The sequence below is a fragment of the Mizuhopecten yessoensis genome, unplaced genomic scaffold (assembly GCF_002113885.1).
Source record: "Mizuhopecten yessoensis strain PY_sf001 unplaced genomic scaffold, ASM211388v2 scaffold7015, whole genome shotgun sequence".
NCBI lineage: Eukaryota > Metazoa > Mollusca > Bivalvia > Pectinida > Pectinidae > Mizuhopecten > Mizuhopecten yessoensis.
The window spans coordinates 47,055-70,441 of NW_018406838.1; the positions used below are offsets into that span (position 1 = coordinate 47,055).

Below are 23,387 nucleotides of genomic sequence, written 5' to 3' on the forward strand. Positions count from 1 at the left end.
GTTGTTACATAGTGTTGTCACCAAACCTGTGACTTGTTGTTACTAAGTGTTGTCACCAAACCTGTGACTTGTTGTTACGTAGTGTTGTCAACAAACCTGTCACTTGTTACTAAGTGTTGTCACCAAACCTTTCACTTGTTGTTACTAAGTGTTGTCACCAAACCTGTCACTTGTTATGTAGTGTTATCAACAAGCCTGTCACTGGTTATGTAGTGTTGTCACCAAACCTGTCACTTGTTGTTACATAGTGTTGTCACCAAACCTGTGACTTGTTGTTACGTAGTGTTGTCAACAAACCTGTCACTTGTTGTTACATAGTGTTGTCAACAAACCTGTCACTTGTTACGTAGTGTTGTCACCAAACCTGTGACTTTTTGTTACATAGTGTTGTCACCAAACCTGTCGCTTGTTGTTACATAGTGTTGTCACCAAACCTGTCACTTGTTATGTAGTGTTGTCACCAAACCTGTCACTTGTCGTTACGTAGTGTTGTCACCAAACCTGTCACTTGTTACGTAGTGTTGTCACCAAACCTGTCGCTTGTTGTTACATAGTGTTGTCACCAAATCTGTCACTTGTTGTTACATAGTGTTGTCCCCAAACCTGTCGCTTGTTGTTACATAGTGTTGTCACCAAACCTGTCGCTTGTTGTTACATAGTGTTGTCACCAAATCTGTCACTTGTTGTTACATAGTGTTGTCCCCAAACCTGTCGCTTGTTGTTACATAGTGTTGTCACCAAACCTGTCACTTGATGTTACGTAGTGTTGTCACCAAACCTGTCGCTTGTTGTTACATACTGTTGTCACCAAACCTGTCACTTGTTGTTACTTAGTGTTGTCACCAAACCTGTGACTTGTTGTTACATAGTGTTGTCACCAAACCTGTCGCTTGTTGTTACATACTGTTGTCACCAAACCTGTCACTTGTTGTTACTTAGTGTTGTCACCAAACCTGTCGCTTGTTGTTACATACTGTTGTCACCAAACCTGTCACTTGTTGTTACGTAGTGTTGTCAACAAACCTGTCACTTGTTACGTAGTGTTGTCACGAGAGTAATGAGAGTGTCAGTATTACTCACCTTAATGAGAGTGTCAGCGTTACTCAGCTTAATGAGAGTGTCAGCATTACTCACCTTAATGAGTGTGTCAGCGTTACTCACCTTAATGAGAGTGTCAGCATTACTCACCTTAATGAGAGTGTCAGCGTTACTCACCTTAATGAGTGTGTCAGCATTACTTACCTTAATGAGAGTGTCAGCTTTACTCACCTTAATGAGTGTCAGCGTTACTCACCTTAATGAGAGTGTCAGCATTACTCACCTTAATGAGAGTGTCAGCGTTACTCACCTTAATGAGAGTGTCTGCGTCGAAGGTGAGCTTGGCAGAGGCTTTAAGGTGCCTCATAATGCTGATAGTATCATTCTTCTGTAGGATTTCTTTCTCATTGATCTTGAGGATAGCCAGTGTGAAGCGGAACAAAACTTTTGGACCCTCAAGCAGGAAACAGTCCCAGATCCTTAACAATGTCTGCAAAATACAGAAATACATCATAAATCTATATATACAAGACAGGATACAACTTGTCTAGAGAGATTAAGATCAGAAACCTATGTACAGATGGCACCTGTATACTACACACCTGTATACCACACACCTGTATACTACACACCTGTATACCACACACTTGTATACTAGGATACATATATATATATCACACACATGTTCAACACACACCTGTATACCACACACCTATATACTACACACCTGTATACCACACACAAACCTGTATATAAATATCACACACCTGTATATTACACACCTGTTTTCTACACTTGTATATACATATCACACACCTGTATACCACACACCTGTATACTACACACCTGAACATATACACCTGTATGTCAAACACCTATGTTTACCACACCTATATACTACACACCAGTATACCACAAACCTGTATATAAATATCACACACCTGTATATTACACATCTGCTTTCTTCACCTGTATATAAATATCACACACCTGTATACCACACACTTGTATACTACACACCTGTATACCACACATCTGTATACCACACACCTGTGTACTGCACACCTGTATCTGCACACCTGTATATCACACACCTGTATACTACACACCTATATACTACACACCTGTATACTACACACCTGTATATCACACACCTGTATACCACACACCTGTATACTACACACCTGTATACCACACACCTGTATACTACACACTTGTATAATACACACACCTGTTTACCACACTCCTGTATACTACACACCTAAATCTATACACCTGTATATCAAACACCTATATAATGTACACCTGTATACTTCACATCTGTGTACACCTACATATCACACACATGTATACCACACCTATACTCATATGTTACACGTTAATATCTATATATTAACACATGCACACATCTGTATGTGAAACACCTGTTTAATTTAATATGTATACCACACCTGTGTAAGCTGTTTAGTTTACAGACATGCTTAGCCTCATGCACGATGGAAAACAAGTGGCTTATAGTCGTATACAACAAAGCCAAGCTGTGTAATGCTTTCCTGTCACTACTCTGCTGTCGGTGGGAATCACAATGTACTAGAGTCAAGTGTTCTGGGCTGGCAATGTTATGTCATGACATTTGGTTACCCCTGATGGGTCTCAGTGTGGAGAGTGATATCTGATAATACCTGATGAGCCCCAGCACAGAGAGTGATATCTGGTTACCCCTGAAGGGTCCCTGTGGACAGCACTACTTGTCTTCAAGGGAACAAAAAGACATGGCCATCAATAACAATTTGAATGTAAATCTCCGGATGTCAAACCCACACTCAGTATCACACCATAACAATAGCTAATTACCCCCAAATAGGCCTCACATCTTAAAAGTAAAACTAGGCCTGACTATTCTATTTGTGTTTGCTCCCTGCAGCAGGAATGAGCTGGCCCAGCTGAGTAGTAACATCACAGCAGCAGGCTCCAGTGTCAGACAGCCCACACACTCCAAGGAGGCCACATACTCTCTCCTATTGGCCACCATGTATTTTTTGTCACTGACCACTTGAGGAAGGAGTGGACACTAAAATGACCACTTTACACCAATCTGTGGTCAAACTTAGTCTTAGATCTACAGACAGAGGTTTAATGCATTTGTGATAACCAGGTGTGGTTAGTATGGTGGTGTAGTGATAGGGACACTATGTCTGTCAGTTGTGTGTGTGTGTTGGGGGTGGTGTTGGGGGGGTGTCTTTTTATCCCAGTCCTTCAAGCTATCACTACTGAGACACCTGACCCTCCCAAGCCCACCACCAACCCCAGGGATTACACAGGTAGACCTACCTGGGACCCAGGAGCAGTCTTAACTCGCAGGCCTGCTCGGGACCCAGGGGCTGTGAACACCCGCAGGCCCACTCGGGACCAAGGTGTTGTGAACACGCGCAGGCCCACTTGGGACCCAGGGGCTGTCAACAACCGCAGGCCCACTCGGGACCCAGGGGCTGTCAACACCCGCAGACCCACTCGGGACCCAGGGACGGTGTCCACTCAACAACCTAAGGAGGTTCCTGTCCACAGTCACCCTGATATCATCAAATTATCCTCTAAGACTGACTTTATGATGAGGAAATTAAGACAATTGGAAAAAGACAGAGATTCTGACAGGTGAGTTGTAACTATTTTATGCCATCTCAGTCTGTCCTCAGCATTTATTGGCTAGACCTAACCATCTCAGTCTGTCCTCAGCATTTATGGGCTAGACCTTATCATCTCAGTCTGTCCTCAGCATTTATGGGCTAGACCTAACCATCACTGTCTGTCCTCAGCATTTATGGGCTAGACCTTACCATGTCAGTCTGTCCTCAGCATTTATGGGCTAGACCTAACCATCACTGTCTGTCCTCAGCATTTATGGGCTAGACCTAAACATGTCAGTATGTCCTCAGCATTTATGGGCTAGTCCTAACCATCTCAGTCTGTCCTCAGCATTTATGGGCTAGACGTAACCACGTCAGTCTGTCCTCAGCCTTTATGGGCTAGACCTTACCATCTCAGTCTGTCCTCAGCATTTATGGGCTAGACCTAACCACGTCAGTCTGTCCTCAGCCTTTATGGGCTAGACCTTACCATGTCAGTCTGTCCTCAGCATTTATGGGCTAGACCCTACCATCTCAGTCTGTCCTCAGCATTGATGGGCTAGACCTAACCATCTCAGTCTGTCCTCAGCATTTATGGGCTAGACCTTACCATGTCAGTCTGTCCTCAGCCTTTATGGGCTAGACCTTACCATCTCAGTCTGTGCTCAGCATTTATGGGCTAGACCTAACCATCTCAGGCTGTCCTCAGCATTTATGGGCTAGACCTCACCATGTCAGTCTGTCCTCAGCATTTATGGGCTAGACCTAACCCCGTCAGTCTGTCCTCAGCATTTATGGGCTAGACCTAACCACCTCAGTCTGTCCTCAGCATTTATGGGCTAGACCTAACCACGTCAGTCTGTCCTCAGCCTTTATGGGCTAGACCTTACCATCTCAGTCTGTCCTCAGCGTTTATGGGCTAGACCTAACCACGTCAGTCTGTCCTCAGCCTTTATGGGCTAGACCTAACCATCTCAGTCTGTCCGCAGCATTTATGGGCTAGACCTTACCATGTCAGTCTGTCCTCAGCCTTTATGGGCTAGACCTTACCATGTCAGTCTGTCCTCAGCCTTTATGGGCTAGACCTAACCATCTCAGTCTGTCCACAGCATTTATGGGCTAGACCTAACCATCTCAGTCTGTCCGCAGCATTTATGGGCTAGACCTAACCATCTCAGTCTGTCCGCAGCATTTATGGGCTAGACCTTACCATGTCAGTCTGTCCTCAGCCTTTATGGGCTAGACCTTACCATCTCAGTCTGTCCTCAGCGTTTATGGGCTAGACCTAACCACGTCAGTCTGTCCTCAGCATTTATGGGCTAGACCTTACCATGTCAGTCTGTCCTCAGCCTTTATGGGCTAGACCTTACCATGTCAGTCTGTCCTCAGCGTTTATGGGCTAGACCTAACCACGTCAGTCTGTCCTCAGCCTTTATGGGCTAGACCTAACCATGTCAGTCTGTCCTCAGCATTTATGGCTCTACAAGCCCATTAAGAATTATATACTGACTATATACCTAACATGGACTACACTTAGATATCTGGTAATTCCTGCTCAGTGTCTTCTCCCACACAGAGGCAGCCAACCTGATCTGGCCCAGGCGATCACAATCATCACAACTATAAAGGCAGAGTGTTGGTGTGGCAAGAATGGCCACATTGTGTTCCTGCAGTAGGATCAACGCTCACACAGGAGCAAAGTTTGAAATCAATAGTAGTTTTAAGTTGCAAGTTCTGACAAAGGAATAAATTTGGGTTGATGAGACGAGGGAGAAGAACTCTGAGTGGGTGGTGAAGGGATCCCCCCCCCCTCCCCCCAGAAGGCACATGATTACCAAGACTGGCTTATCTCACAAATTCAGGGGATTAGTGAGACTGGCTTATCTCACCAATAAAGGATTAGTGAGACTAGTTAATCCCACCAATAGAGTATTAGTGAGACTGGCTTATCTCACCAATACAGGATTAGTGAGACAGGCTAATCCCACCAATACAGGATTAGTGGGACTGGCTTATCTGACTGAGAACAAACCAAATAAATGTATCTCATAGCTATATATTATTGAGGAACAAGGTATTAAATATGTTTCCATGCTATATCCTCAAGCGTACTGGTAACTTGCTTGTTTTTTGCTAAGTGGTTTTCATTCTAATCTTTTAAGAAAATGATTTTTAATAACAGACATATCATTATGATAACAAAATAATCATATGTGAAGGCAGCTTGTTAAGTGTTTTAGATATGGCCCCTGTTGTTGTTTCTGCTAAATTTGTTTGACGTATATGAAAATTAAAGCTGCATCACATATACAGTATTCTCCTTATCACCTGTATGACCTAATTTCTCTGTTTAACACCTATATGACATTGTTTCTCTGTGTAACACCTATATACCGGGGGTAACCTTGTTTCTGTGTTAAATACATGTTTGACCATTTTTCCAATGAATCACCTGTTTGATCTAGTTTATCTACATAACACTTGTATGACCTAGTTTCTGTGTTTATCGCCTGTATGACCTAGTTTCTCCGTGAAACACTTGTTTGACCTAGTTTATCAGTGAAATACCTGTATGACCTAGTTTTCTCTGTAACACCTGTATGATCTAGTTTTCTCTGCAACACCTGTATGACCTAGTTTTCTCTGTAACACCTGTATGACCTAGTTTTCTCTGTAACATCTGTATGAACTGCCACTAATGTTGTGTTTCCTACAACAGGGATAAGATAAAGGAGTTGGAACGCCACAGTTTAGAGAACAATGACGATGCTATCAGAGCTCTGGCCTCCAGTATGGAGCTCCAGCATCATGTTTCCGAGATACAAGACCGCCTCACACAGCTTGAGGAAAATGTGGACAATTACCGCCTCAACATGAACAACATGCGTTTTGAGCAGGAACAGATAAAAACAGAGTTGGACACATACAGGAAACTGAAGGACAGCACTAGGCGGTCATTCCGTAAACTTGACCGACAATTTGGTAAATACTCCCTACGCCTGGAAAATCTTGAGAATGATATAAGAAATGTCTCTTCAAATGTAGACATTGTGCTGGAAATATTTCAAGATGGCATGAAGGATAACTTTGGCAAGATTCAGAGCCTGGAACAGCTCATAGAAAATCGGACGAAACCTTTCTTTGAAGGAAATTTCCGACATATCAAATCAAGGATGAATAAATTAGAGCAAAATATGACGTTTCCAAGATCATCTTTACAATTAGTGACAAATGAGGAAGGATCTGGTGATGTAAACACCGACTACATTCTCACTCCAATACAGGAGAGTTCTAACCACATTGAAACAGGAAGTGGAGAGGAGACTCTAAGGGAGATTCCGATTGGCATTCTACCTCATACCCATTCACAATACCTCAACACTGAGGATTTTATCCTGGAAATTCAGGAGCGTGACGAGGAGATATCTGACTTAGAGAAGATGGTTGATCAGTTGAAGGCAAGTCTGTCCACCATGGAGACCAGGCTAACCTCTATACAGCTTGGTGACTTCATGGGGAAGTTACAGGACTCCCTGCTCAATTTCACACAGAATGTCATCACACTTGACCAGTGGAAGATGGCCAGTACAGACATTGTCAACTCTACTCAGTTTAATCAGCGTCAGATTACCGCCCTTACCAACATGATCCTCAACAACAGCAATCATGTGCGGGATGTGGAGTGGAAGGTTGCCGACGTGCAGTCGCTAGGCTACCAGCAATTCAACCTACTGCGAATGTATGTGATTCAGCTCAACAACTCTGTACAGGATATGAAAGATACAATGTCAAACCTTCGGCCTTCTCAGCAACAATATCAACAACAACAACAACAACAGTTAAACACGAACAGAGAATCACCCAGGCAGCCTACTGGTAATGCATCACCTCCTGATATGGAGCATTTAGACACATTGAAGTCACGAGTTGAGGATCTATCTCTTCAGATTATTTACAATGAAAACAGAATATCAAAGCTTGAGATCCATGCTCTGAATGAGTCATTGTTTGAGTGTAAGAAATACAACAAAGACAATAATCAGGATGCAAAGATAACACAAATCAACCAGGAAGTCTCCAAACTCATCCAGACAGAAATCATGGTCAAAGAGATGCTTAAAAGGCTTGATCGGGGACTGTTCCGTGTCCACCTAGCCAACAACAACCAATCAGATGTCATTAAAGACATCGTCAGGGAGATCGAGCATCTCAACAGTAATGTCAACGCTATCGATGAGCTTAAACAGGAAGTGGACCACGTCAGGTTCATGTTACCGAGAGGTAAGGTCAAGGTCACATGTTAATTTCTCTGGAGGCTAATTATTTATTCATAATTAATATGTATGAAGATCAGCAGATCACTTTTAGATTCTGTTTCTTAAAGACATACTGCATACTGTTTTCTCCCAGTGTTTATTTTGCCTTTCACATTTCACTAATAATTGTATTATGTTGTTTACTGATTTTTTTCAATGTAATGATAAATACGCCTTCATCATGAAGGGCAAAAAAGTTGATAAATTAAACTGCAGCAAAAATTATGTTTGACTATTATAGATTAATGTTTGACTATTACAGATTATTCCCCATATGTTTGACTATAACGGATTATTCCCCATATGTTTGACTATTACAGATCAATGTTTGACTATAACAGATCAATGTTTGACTATAACAGATCAATGTTTGACTATTACAGATTATTCCCCATATGTTTGACTATTACAGATTATTCCCCATATGTTTGACTATAACGGATTATTCCCCATATGTTTGACTATTACAGATCAATGCTCGACTATAACAGATCAATGTTTGACTATTACAGATCAATGTTTGACTATAACGGATTATTCCCCATATGTTTGACTATTACAGATTATTCCCCATATGTTTGACTATTACAGATTATTCCCCATATGTTTGACTATTACAGATTATTCCCCATATATTTGACTATTACGGATTATTCCCCATATGTTTGACTATAACGGATTATTCCCCATATGTTTGACTATAACAGATTATTCCCCATTTGTTTGACTATTACAGATTATTCCCCATATGTTTGACTATTACAGATTGTGAGGAATACTACAAGCGTGGCCATCGCTTGTCCGGGTTGTATGTGATTCATCCCGCCAATGCCTCACGCTCACTCAAAGTCAGCTGTGATATGGAGGACGAGTCTGGGGGCTGGACCATCATACAGCGTCGGATTGACGGAAGTGAGGAGTTTGCCCGAGGTTGGGACGACTACAAAGCAGGCTTTGGTTCCAGTGATAGTGAGTTGTGGCTAGGCAATGACCTCATCCACTCACTCACCCAAAACAAAAACCTCTCCCTGAAAATCGACATGGTGGACATGGAGGACAAATATTGGACTGTCACCTACTCCCACTTCAGAATTGGTAACGAGGAGAGTAAATATAAACTGTATGTGGACGGTTACCAGGGTAATGCCACAGACTCCCTGGAGTCCTCGGACGAGATGGGGTTCAGCACCCCTGACCAGGACAATGATGGCAGCAGCACAAACTGTGCCATGTACTACACTGCAGGCTGGTGGTACAAACACTGCCACTATAGTAACCTTAATGGGCGCTACCAGCTTGGCATGGTCTGGTACAACTACGACAAGGGCGAGTGGATACAGCTAAAACGGGCCACCATGAAGGTCAAAGCCTTTGTTTTATGATCTTGACAGTCATGTATATGTATTAACAATTAGGCCGTTGTAGGCCGTTGTAGGACGTTGTAGGCCATTGTAGGACATGGTAGGCCATTGTAGGACGTTTTAGGCCATTGTGGGACATTGTAGGCCATTGTAGGACGTTGTAGGCCATTGTAGGACGTTGTATGCCATTGTAGGATGGTGTAGGCCATTGTAGGATGTTGTAGGCCATTGTAGGACATTGTAGGACGTTGTATGGTTCTGCATCATCACCATGTGTCACAGTAAGCATTAACATAATGGAGGTATCATCATGTCAAACTTGGCTTCAACATTGTACCATTAAATCAACAAAATGCTTAAAATGTCACAGTAGGTAACACATTGTGTCTCAAAAGGTAACACATTGTGTCTCAGTAGGTAACAACATGTGTCACAGTAGGTAACACATTGTGTCACAGTAGGTAACACATTGTGTCTCAGAAGGTAACACATTGTGTCTCAGAAGGTAACAACATGTGTCTCAGAAGGTAACACATTGTGTCTCAGTAGGTAACACATTGTGTCACAGTAGGTAACACATTGTGTCTCAGTATGTAACACATTGTGTCTCAGAAGGTAACAATGTGTGTTACAGTAGTTAATACCATGTGTGAAGTAGTTTACAGGTTGTGTCACAGTAAACAAAACCTTATGTCATATAAAGTCGGTCACATTGATCATGTCATTAAGTGTTAGTCAAACCAATAGAATATTCATACCAATGTGTCAACTACCGAAGTGTGTAACAGTACCTATACTATTGTTGTATCATCACAAATAATGTTAACGGCATTCCAGGAACATGCCATAGGTGATGGTAGAAGAGTTGTTATGATGGTTATTTGGATAAGAGAGATATAACAAGGGGATATATAGCCATGGTTTACTATGATAGGAGATATGTAACCATGGTATCTATGGTAGGAGAGATGTAACCATGGTTACTATGGTAGGAGATATGTAACCATGGTAACTATGGTAGGAGATATGTAACCATTGTAACTATGGTAGGAGATATGTAACCATGGTAACTATGGTAGGAGATATGTAACCATGGTATCTATGGTAAGAGAGATGTAACCATGGTTACTATGGTAGGAGATATGTAACCATGGTAACTATGGTAGGAAAGATGTAACCATGGTAACTATGGTAGGAGAGATGTAACCATGGTGACTACGGTAGGAAAGATGTAACCATGGTAACTATGGTAGGAAAGATGTAACTATGGTGACTCTGGGTGGAGAGTTGTAACCATGGTAAATTTTGTAGAAGTTATGTAACCATAGTTACTTGGTAGGTGAGATGTAAATATGGTTTCTGTAGAGTAGAAAATTAACCACTTAGAAAGTTTTACAAGTTACTGAATATATACTTAATCAAATCAGAGACTCACTTGCAAATCTACTTTTTTGTGAAAAATAACATGAATGAATATTAACAATTGAAACTGGGAACAAATAGATTGCAAGACATAATCATCAATGATGCACCGAGAGTTATGAAGATATCTTTTAAACAATATCTTATTTGAATATCGGGGGTTTTCAGAGATGCAATACATCTACTTGCTAAAACCTAGGAGTGAGGAATAATTTAATTAGCATATTCTTAAAATTAACTTGCCTTTTACTAGTAGACATGTGTTAATCCTGATCAGGTAGGAAATTTGTAATGGTGCCTTTTTAATGGAGGGATAAACGTAACCATAGCTACCATAGTAGAAGTTTTGTTATCGTGGCAATTATTGTAAACATGATCAATGTGATAGGAGATGACGTAGTGTTTTAACATTGTAGTGATAGGTAAATGTATGTAAATGTATTAACGGTCATCATAACTGTATATAATGATATATATTGGATTTATAATAAACAGGTTCTACATCGTACTGACTCAATTATTTCTGCAAAATGAATTCAAAATTAACTCAAACATGTCCATGCTAACAGATAAACACATTTACATGTGAACCACCTGTTAACAAAGACTGCAGTAGGTGTATGTTAGAGAGGTTTATAAGATATAACCCAGACAAAGGATTACAATAACTGATTGTAACAGAGGGTTGTATGTTAGAGAGGTTTATAAGATATACCTCAGACAAAGGATAACAATAACTGATTGTAACAGAGGGTTGTATGTTAGAGAGGTTTATAAGATATACCCCAGACAAAGGATAACAATAACTGATTGTAACAGAGGGTTGTATGTTAGAGAGGTTTATAAGATATACCCCAGACAAAGGATAACAATAACTGATTGTAACAGAGGTTTGTATGTTAGAGTGGTTTATAAGATATACCCCAGACAAAGGATTACAATAACTGATTGTTACATGTATAGAAAACTTTATGTTTAAGAAGTCTGTATATTGACCTAAAACCTTAAAACAATCAAAATGTTAAAACACACTTAGTCTTTATTAAGTCAAGTGCTTTTGAATCAGAACTCAATAAATGATCTTTTTACGTCGATATGAATAATGGTATGTACTAAGTATTATCCCTGGTCTCCCTGCTGCTGTAAGGTACTTACAGCCAGCTCTCTCAAGTGTTAGGACATGACAGTCGGCCCTCTGTGCTTTCTGGTAAAGAAGATTGTAGTAGGTTACTGCTGTACCCAATCATTATTTGAAATGGAATGTATTCCTTATGTAGGTTGCTATTTGATTGTTTAATCCGACTGTTTTGTAACATTTCAGAATATCTACCATACTTCAAACACACTCCATGTACAAATATGTATGAATATATAACCATGTTCAGCACTGTGAGACATCTACCGTACTTCAGGCATACTATGTATAGCAATGTGGAGGGTCCATTACCCTGAATTCCATGCAATAAATTTACAATTAATGTTTGATTTGTAATCACAGAGAGGATAGATCTTGTTACACTGGCCCCCTTGTACTAATCAGAAGCATGCTGCCAGCAGTAAAACAGGTCAATGTTCTCTCTACATTACACTCACAAAGCTCCACAAACCAGGGTAAAACAGGTCAATGTTCTCTCTACATTACACTCACAAAAGTCCAGGCACACCAGGGTGAAACAGGTCAATGTTCTCTCTACATTACACTCACAAAGCACCACAAACCAGGGTAAAACAGGTCAATGCTCTCTCTACATTACACTCACAAAGCTCCACCCACCAGGGTGAAACAGGTCAATGTTCTCTCTCCATTACACTCACAAAGCTCCACCCACCAGGGGAAAACAGGTCAATGTTCTCTCTACATTACACCCACAAAGCACCACAAACCAGGGTAAAACAGGTCAATGCTCTCTCTACATTACACTCACAAAGCACCACAAACCAGGGTAAAACAGGTCAATGTTCTCTCTACATTACACCCACAAAGCACCACAAACCAGGGTAAAACAGGTCAATGCTCTCTCTACATTACACTCACAAAGCTCCACCCACCAGGGGAAAACAGGTCAATGTTCTCTCTACATTACACCCACAAAGCACCACAAACCAGGGTAAAACAGGTCAATGCTCTCTCTACATTACACTCACAAAGCACCACAAACCAGGGTAAAACAGGTCAATGGTTTCTCTATATTACACTCAAAAAGCTCCACCCACCAGGGTAAAATAGGTCAATGTTCTCTCTACATTACACTCACAAAAGTCCAGGCACACCAGGGTGAAACAGGTCAATGTTCTCTCTACATTACACTCACAAAGCACCACAAACCAGGGTAAAACAGGTCAATGTTTTCTCTATATTACACTCAAAAAGCTCCACCCACCAGGGTAAAACAGGTCAATGTTCTCTCTACATTACACTCACAAAGCTCCACAAACCAGGGTAAAACAGGTCAATGTTCTCTCTACATTACACTCACAAGGCACCACCCACCAGGGTAAAACAGGTCAATGCTCTCTCTACATTACACTCACAAAGCTCCAGGCACACCAGGGTAAAACAGGTCAATGTTCTCTCTACATAACACTCACAAAGCTCCAGGCACACCAGGGTAAACCCAAGGCATCACATACCAGGGAAAACCCAAGGCACCACATACCAGGGTAAACCCAAGGCACCACACCAGGGTAAACCCAAGGCACCACACCAGGGTAAACCCAAGGCCCCACACCAGGGTAAACCCAAGGCACCACACACAAGGGTAAACCCAAGGCACCACATACCAGGGTAAACCCAAGACACAACAGCAGGATAAACCCAAGACACCACATACCAGGGTAAACCCAAGGCACCACACACCAGGTTAAACCCAAGGCACCACACCAGGGTAAACCCAAGGCCCCACACCAGGGTAAACCCAAGGCACCACACACAAGGGTAAACCCAAGGCACCACATACCAGGGTAAACCCAAGGCACAACACCAGGTTAAACCCAAGGCACCACACACCAGGGTAAACCCAAGGCACCACATACCAGGGTAAACCCAATGCACCACATACCAGGGTAAACCCAAGGCACCACACACCAGGGTAAACCCAAGGCACAACACCAGGTTAAACCCAAGGCCCCACACACCAGGGTAAACCCAAGGCACCACATACCAGGGTAAACTCAATGCACCACATACCAGGGTAAACCCAAGGCACCACACCAGGGTAAACAAAAGGCACCACACCAGGGTAAACCCAAGGCACCACACACAAGGGTAAACCCAAGGCACCACACACCAGGGTAAACCCAATGCACCACATACCAGGGTAAACCCAAGGCACCACACCAGGGTAAACCCTGGGCACCACATACCAGGGTAAACCCAAGGCACAACACAAGGTTAAACCCAAGGCACCACACACCAGGGTAAACCCAAGGCACCACATTCCAGGGTAAACCCAATGCACCACATACCAGGGTAAACCCAAGGCACCACACCCCAGGGTAAACCCAAGGCACCACACCAGGGTAAACCCGAGGCACCACACCAGGGTAAACCCAAGGCACCACACCCCAGGGTAAACCCAAGGCACCACACCAGGGTAAACCCAATGCACCACACCAGGGTAAACCCAAGGCACCACACCAGGGAAAACCCGAGGCACCACACCAGGGTAAACACAAGGCACCACACCGGGGTAAACCCAAGGCACCACACCAGGGTAAACCCGAGGCACCATACCAGGGTAAACCCAAGGCACCACACCGGGGTAAACCCAAGGCACCACACCAGGGTAAACCCGAGGCACCATACCAGGGTAAACCCAAGGCACCACACCGGGGTAAACCCAAGGCACCACACCAGGGTAAACCCGAGGCACCACACCAGGGTAAACCCAAGGCACCACACCACGGTAAACATAAGGCACCACACCAGGGTAAACCCAAGGCACCACACACAAGGGTAAACCCAAGGCACCACATACCAGGGTAAACTCAATGCACCACATACCAGGGTAAACCCAAGGCACCACACACCAGGGTAAACCTAAGGCACCACACACCAGGGTAAACCCAATGCACCACATACCAGGGTAAACCTAAGGCACCACATACCAGGGTAAACCCAAGGCACCACACCAGGGTAAACCAAAGGCACCACATACCAGGGTAAACCCAAGGCACCACACACCAGGTTAAACCCAAGGCACCACACCAGGGTAAACCCAATGCACCACACCAGGGTAAACCCAAGGCACCACACCCCAGGGTAAACCCAAGGCACCACACCAGGGTAAACATAAGGCACCACACCAGGGGAAACCCAAGGCACCACATACCAGGGTAAACCCAAGGCACCACACCCCAGGGTAAACCCAAGGCACCACACCAGGGTAAACCCGAGGCACCATACCAGGGTAAACACAAGGCACCACACCGGGGTAAACCCAAGGCACCACACCTGGGTAAACCCAAGGCACCATACCAGGGCCATCACACACCAGGGCGATCAAACACCAGGGCCATCACACAACAGGGTCATCACACACCAGGGCCATCACACAAAAGGGTCATCATACACCAGGGTCATCACACACCAGGGCCATCACACACCAGGGCCATCACACAACAGGGTCATCACACACCAGGGTCATCACACAACAGGGCCATCACACAACAGGGTCATCACACACCAGGGCCATCACACATCAGGGCCATCACACATAAGGGCCATCACACATCAGGGTCATCACACACCAGGGCCATCACACATCAGGGTCATCACACAACAGGACCATCACACAACAGGGTCATCACACACCAGGGTCATCACACACCAGGGTCATCACACATCAGGGCTATCAAACAACAGGGCCTATATCTACCAGGGCCATCACACAACAGGGCCATCACACATCAGGGTCATCACACATCAGGGTCATCACACACCAGGGCCCATATCTACCAGGGCCATCACACAACAGGACCTATATCTACCAGGGCCATCACACAACAGGGCCATCACACATCAGGGTCATCACACACCAGGGCCCATATCTACCAGGGCCATCCCACAACAGGACCTATATCTACCAGGGACATCACACAACAGGGCCATCACACACCATCACACATCAGGGCCTATATCTATCAGGGTCATCACATAACCGGGCCATCACACATCAGGGCCATTACACATCAGGGCCTATATCTACCAGGGCCATCACACAACAGGGCCATCACACAACAGGGCCATCACACATCAGGGCCATCACACACCAGGGTCATCACACACCAGGGTCATCACACAACAGGGCCATCACGGTCATCACACAACAGGACCATCACACAACAGGGTCATCACACACCAGGGTCATCACACACCAGGGTCATCACACAACAGGGCCATCACCCACCAGGGTCATCACACAACAGGGCCATCACACAACAGGGCCATCACACACACGGGCCATCACACACCAGGGCCATCACACACCAGGGCCATCATACACCAGGGCCATCACACACCAGGGTCATCACAGAACAGGGCCATCACACAACAGGGCCATCACACATCAGGGTCATCACACAACAGGGCCATCACACACCATGGTCATCACACAACAGGGCCATCACACAACAGGGTCATCACACAACAGGGCCATCACACACCAGGGTCATAACACAACAGGGCCATCACACACCAGGGTCATCACCCAACAGGGCCATCACACACCAGGGCCATCACACAACCGGGCCATCACACATCAGGGTCATCACACATCAGGGCCAATATCTATCAGGGTCATCACATAACCGGGCCATTACACACCAGGGTCATCACGCACCAGGGCCATCACACATCAGGGTCATCACACAACAGGGCCATCACACACCATGGTCATCACACAACAGGGCCATCACACAACAGGGTCATCCCACAACAGGGCCATCACACACCAGGGTCATCACCCAACAGGGCCATCACACACCAGGGCCATCACACAACAGGGTCATCACACAACAGGGCCATCACACACCATCACACATCAGGGCCTATATCTATCAGGGTCATCACATAACCGGGCCATTACACACCAGGGTCATCACACACCAGGGCCATCACACACCAGGGCCATCATACACCAGGGCCATCACACACCAGGGTCATCACAGAACAGGGCCATCACACAACAGGGCCATCACACATCAGGGTCATCACACATCAGGGCCAATATCTATCAGGGTCATCACATAACCGGGCCATTACACACCAGGGTCATCACACACCAGGGCCATCACACACCAGGGCCATCATACACCAGGGCCATCACACACCAGGGCCATCACACAGCAGGGCCATCACACACCAGGGCCATCACACACCAGGGTCATCACACACCAGGGTCATCACACACCAGGGTCATCACACATCAGGGCCATCACACATAAGGGCTATCACACACCAGGGCCATCACACATCAGGGTCATCACACAACAGGACCATCACACAACAGGGTCATCACACACCAGGGTCATCACACACCAGGGTCATCACACACCAGGGTCATCACACATCAGGGCCATCACACATAAGGGCCATCACACACCAGGGCCATCACACATCAGGGCCATCATACACCAGGGCCATCACACACCAGGGCCATCACACAGCAGGGTCATCACACATCAGGGCCTATATCTATCAGGGTCATCACATAACCGGGCCATTACACACCAGGGTCATCACACACCAGGGCCATCACACAACAGGGCCATCACACAACAGGGCCATCACACACACGGGCCATCACACACCAGGGCCATCACACACCAGGGCCATCATACACCAGGGCCATCACACACCAGGGCCATCACACAACAGGGTCTATATCTACCGGGACCAAAACACTATCAGTGAATATAAAATACTTTCAATCAGCCAAGTTATAGTTTACAGTCAGCCAGACAGATGTGTTGTATGTAGGATCTGTATGGACACTTTGAAGTATCTGTGACATCTCAGGGAGGCTGCGGACTGTTACCGTAATTATACTTGCCTAGTTGGTTTTCATACACGTAAAGTCAATTAGGCAAACACTCACAGATTTCTGTAAGATGTCAGACCTTCTACAGTTCTGAAAATACATACAGGAAAAATCAGAGAGTTTAAAATGTATACTTTATAACCAACAATGGTCATCAGTGGTCAAGTTATCCTTTATAACCATCCCTTGTCATCAGTGGTCAAGTTATCCTTTATAACCAACCCTAGTCATCAGTGGTCAAGCAGACATAGTGTACTGTATACCTGTATAGAGTGACCAGTAATAAGACAAACTGTACTGTATACCTGTATAGAGTGACCACTACCTAGACAGAGTTTACTGTATACCTGTATGGAGTGACCACTACCCAGACATAGTATACTGTATACCTGTATAGAGTGACCACTACCCAGACAAACTGTACTGTATACCTGTATAGAGTGACCACTACCCAGACATAGTGTACTGTATACCTGTATAGAGTGACCACTATCCAGACTCAGTGTAGTGTATACCTGGGTAGTGGTCACTCTATACTGGTATACAGTACACCATATCTGGGAAGTGGTCTTATTATACAGGTACAATTAACACTGTTTCATATTGGCTATACACTATTCTAACAATGATACATACAAATACATGTGAACATTCCTGTACATGTATTACTCCTCCCTGGTCGGGCTACAGACAGCCACCTGTACAGAGTTGGAATGACAACTACATCCGATAGAATCTCTGCAACACATGATAGCACTGGGGATGTAACACACTGGAATTCTGGGGATGTTTGTGAGGATGTATGACAAGTATTTCTGTGTTAAGGCTGCTTCACAACTCATTTCATCATGGAAATATTTCCTCTTGTGTAACACCCTGTGTGTAATATGACAAAACAGCCCTGAGCTCAGACAAAGTGTTAACATCACAACACTGAATACATTATCTATCAGACAAAGTGTTGGTCTTGGTCTGGACTTGTATCATTGATCTAGACTGGTATATTTGATTTTGTTATATCTCATTGGTTGGCAGGTAGCATAAGTCTTGTTTTGTCTCATTTGTCTAAACGTGCAAATTCAACGGTCTGGTGTGTTTTGGAGGGGAGGATTCCACACAATCCCATAACATTAGTACATAGTTTGTCCAGTGTATTATCAGTAGATTAACTTGGTGACAGATCTAATTACTTTGTCCCAGGTCTGGACAGTTGATGGCTAGGTTATCTCTGATACAGAGCAGTGAATCTACTGGGACTGGCTAATAGTGTGTGTGTGTCAAAGTGCTGATCAAACTCACAGTATTCCACCATACCAAATTAATTCACAGCATGGTACAGTAATTTGGGTGTAGAATTGTGATTTGTATATTCAAGAGGCTCAATGGGCTTGTATTGTTGTTTAATGCAATTTGGAAAATTGAAAAAACAAATTTATACAAAAAACAGATAACAATCAAGCTATCACTGTGTGGTAAATATCATAATCAGTATAGTTTGTACAAAATGGTCTTACTTTTGGTCTTAAGGACAATTAGCAATTGTTTCAAGTTTTTCACACTTATGACCCCTGTGACCAAGAAAGTAGGTCAGGGTCATTTATTAGGAAAACTTGATATCCCTTAGCTACAGCAAGCTACAGGTCAAATATCATTTAGCATGTATCTTTGTAGGAAGTCATTTACAGATTTCAGCAAGTTTGAACCCTGAGTCCTTGAAAGCAAATCAAGGTAATTTCTTTGATAGACTTTTACCCCATTATGCTACAGGACAAATATCATTAGGTCTCTTGGATATTCATAAGAACTTGTTTAAACATTGAATTCCTGTAACCTTGAAAGTGAGTCAGGTTTATGCATATGAACAAACTTGATAGCTGCAATCATCACAGCATTGAACGATTAATTTATCTTTTAGACAAAGTGTTCACATCAAATTTATCTATAATGACAAAGTGTTCACATCAAGTTTATCTCTGATGACAAAGTGTTCACATCATATTTATCTATAATGGCAAAGTGTTCACATCAAATTTATCTATAACGACAAAGTGTTCACATCAAATTTATCTCTGATGACAAAGTGTTCACATCATATTTATCTATGATGGCAAAGTGTTCACATCAAATTTATTTATAACGACAAAGTCTTCACATCAAATTTTATCTTTTAGACAAAGTGTTCACATCAAGTTTATCTTTTAGACAAAGTGTTCACATCAAATTTATCTCTGATGACAAAGTGTTCACATCATATTTATCTATAATGACAAAGTGTTTACATCAAATTTATCTATAATGACAAAGTGTTCACATCAAGTTTATCTTTTAGACAAAGTGTTCACATCAAATTTATCTTTTAGACAAAGTGTTCACATCACAACATTGCTCACGTTACTCGGCATCGTGTTGGTGATGTCAATGGGTGCCCACTCTTTACCTTAGTGTAGGGTCAGTTGGTGCGTTCTTACTTTAATTAGAAACACAAGCTCTCTAATCACAGATAAACTATCATTGTTCCTAAATTAAAATACTTTCAAGCTACAGATTTCGACCACCAAAAGTCATTAACATACTAGCACATATGATAGGACACAGTTAACTGATAAAGTGTAATGGCTGCCCAAACTTTATCATCAAAGACATTCTGGTACCACCCACCATCACCATATGGTGTGTTAATGTTAGCATCACAAGCTGGTAGTGTTAACCTGCTGGATGGTAGCCACAGAAATTATACTGTCGTACTAGTATTTATGGTCTCCTGTTCTCTACTGCTTTCTTTAATCCTTTTCATTCTGAACACTGTGAGATGTTTTTCTCACATCTTGTGAGATAATGTTTCTCTTTACATTCTCACACCCTTCATATACGGTATTTTGAGATTATCTGTTTCATTCTATATTCTCTCACACCCGGTACCTTGTGAGATGTGCTGTTTCTATTTAAATTCTCACACCCTTCATACACAGTAATTTAAGATTGTCTTCCTATAAACTCTCACATCCTGCACCTTATGAAATGTGCTGTATCTATTTATTTCTTACATCCTTTACATCCAGTCATGGAGAAAAATCAAATTTGTCTCATCTATAAGGGTAATGCATCAAAGATTATAATATAATAATTGAATGATTTAAATTTACTGAAGACCTCTATTATTGTACAGTCTGGATATTATATATATCACTATGTCATATATATGTAGTAATTTTGTAATAATTTAGATTACTTACTTACTTAGGCTGAGTACACATCTTATATAGATGTGTTGTATGTGTGAGGGTATGTGTGAGGGTGTGTGTGACATGTAGGCATGTGGGTATGTATAAGCTTGAGTAGATGTTTACATATTTAATTATTATACATTACACGAAGTAATCATTCTACTCTCTGAATATTGTTTAATACTACCATTAATGCTTTCATGTTAAAATCTATTTCTCTTTATATACATACATCACTGTCTATGATATCTATTATTTACTTTATTCACTTTGACTTGTATATATGTGGTACCTATTGGAGAGGACTTATATAGGCTTGCCTGTTGTCCAATCTATTTATTTTTTTAAACAATAAAATTTGTTGAAATAAAAATAATGCATCAAAGACAAACGTTTCCTACCTGGAAGGGTACTCCATCAAAGACAAGCATTGCCTTCCTGTACTGCATCAAAGACAAACATGGCCTACCTTAAAAGGGCAGTGCATCAAAGACAATCTTTACCTACCTGGAAGGGTACTGCATCAAAGACAAACATGGCCTACCTGGAGGGGTACTGCATCAAAAACAAACTTTACCTACCTGGAAGGGTACTGCATCAAAGACAAACATGGCCTACCTGGAGGGGCACTGCATCAAAGACAAACTTTACCGACCTGGAAGGGCAGTGCATCAAAGACAAACTTTACCTACCTGGAATATCAATGCATCAAAGACAAACTTTACCTACCTGGAATATCAATGCATCAAAGACAAACTTTACCTACCTGGAACGGTACTGCATCAAAGAAGATAGCCAGGAACCAGTTGAGTGTAACTGTAGAGATCTCAATGTCAATGTTGTCGAGGTGACGATTGAGGGCTGGTAGTTTCTCTGCTAAGATGTCTTTGAACACATGTTGATCAGACTGAGCACCAATAAGATTGTGGTCAAAGTAATGCTTCTGGAAGAACCGCTCTGTGAAAGCCACCAGCATCCTGTAGCACGATCATAGTACATTATATAAGTGTAATAAACCAATTTCTTGGTCAATATGTAAAAATCATATGTAAAATCATATGTAACCTGAACCCTATCTACCTGTGTCAAATCCCTACACTAGATCAAGTTATCAGCTGACTTTCTATAACAGAGAAAGAAGTCTTGACAGAATATCATTATAGGATAGTTTAGATGTATCTAAAGGTTCTAACTAAAACAACAGTGGCCTTGAACTTTCACCTACAAATCCTCTTTTCACCCACAACAAGTAATGAAGTTTGAGCAGCGTAGGTCACAGGAGAGAAACAAACTGTATCTAAAAGTATGTTTTCGCAAACAAGAACATATGTCTACCCTCATTTATAATAGCCAATATTCTTTCCCTTCCCCTTGCAAAATAAAAATATGCTAATAAGTCAAAAAACGTTTATCTACAATTTTATTAAATACGTTTAAGTTATTAGAAGAACTGCATACCAATAAATTATATAATGGATAAAAGTTATGTAATGAAAGTGCAGTGCACCTCATCTTAGTTTGCACTTATTTAACTTTTGACCTTCAGGTCAAGGTCATAGTGACCTTATGATAGTGCACTGTACATCATCTGTAGGTGATGCATGTATACTGCAAGTTTCATCAAGACAATTCAACGGCTGTAAAGTTACAGCCCTGACAGGAATTTATTAGAACAAGAGGCCCAATGGGCCTGAATCGCTCACCTGGTATTAATATCACACTTGTTATCTTAAAAGTGGACAAATATACAGCTTCAGTGAAAATATTAAAATATTTAAACATATGACGACTGTGATCTTGAAAGTCAAACAAGGACATTAAGTTGAACAGAGTTATAGCCTTCAATCCCAGCATGCTTCTGGCCAAATATCATTACCCTGGACCTTTTGGTAATTCAGAACAAGTCATTTAAAGATTTAAACATTTTTGATCCCTGTGACCTTGAATATGAGCGAAGGTCACTCATTTGAACAAACTTTGTTGCCCTTTATCCCAGCATGCATGCTACTGGCTAAGTATCATCATCCTAGCCTTTTGGTTATTGAGAAGAAGTTGTTTAAAAGTTTTAAACATATTTGATCCCTGTAACCTTGAATATGAGCGAAGGTCATTCGTTTGAACAAACTTGGTTGCTCTTTAACTCAGCATGATAATGATAATTTGATATTTAATATATTAAATTATAGTTTTTATACAACGATGTAGCCAGCTCCTCTTTTGTTTTAGCTGTTATAATAATATAAGTTGTTTTGTATAGTTTATATCCAACTCATGACGTTTCTCTATTCAGTCATGATAATTGCATGGGCTGTATGGTTATATATGTTAATGAAGGTATGGTAATTAGTAGATGAGAAATTGA

At 42.4% G+C, this 23,387-nt stretch overlaps 2 protein-coding genes across 9 annotated transcripts in view; one reads left to right on the forward strand and one right to left on the reverse strand.

The window, feature by feature from the left end:
- LOC110452957 overlaps positions 1-23,387 on the reverse strand; it is a 125,384-nt gene that overhangs the window by 16,893 nt on the left and 85,104 nt on the right. For all 8 annotated transcript variants that reach the window (XM_021501729.1, XM_021501722.1, XM_021501728.1 and 5 more), the window contains exons 17-18: positions 21,792-22,002; positions 1,349-1,528 (exon numbers count right to left, since the gene is read on the reverse strand). In XM_021501729.1, the coding sequence (XP_021357404.1) occupies positions 1,349-1,528; positions 21,792-22,002 (391 nt within the window). The remainder of the gene's footprint in view (positions 1-1,348; positions 1,529-21,791; positions 22,003-23,387) is intronic.
- LOC110452959 (protein scabrous-like) lies at positions 2,961-11,266 on the forward strand. The gene is made up of 3 exons (XM_021501730.1): positions 2,961-3,690; positions 6,382-7,943; positions 8,744-11,266. The coding sequence occupies exons 1-3, from the start codon at positions 3,230-3,232 to the stop codon at positions 9,358-9,360; spliced, it is 2,640 nt and encodes an 879-aa protein (XP_021357405.1). The 5' UTR covers positions 2,961-3,229; the 3' UTR covers positions 9,361-11,266.

Coding starts and splice junctions, on each gene's coding strand:
- LOC110452959 (XM_021501730.1), top strand. CDS start 3,230: ATGTCTGTCAGTTGTGTGTGTGTGTTGGGGGTGGTGTTGGGGGGGTGT. Junction 3,691..6,381: donor AAAGACAGAGATTCTGACAG/GTGAGTTGTAAC, acceptor TTCCTACAACAG/GGATAAGATAAAGGAGTTGG. Junction 7,944..8,743: donor CAGGTTCATGTTACCGAGAG/GTAAGGTCAAGG, acceptor TGACTATTACAG/ATTGTGAGGAATACTACAAG.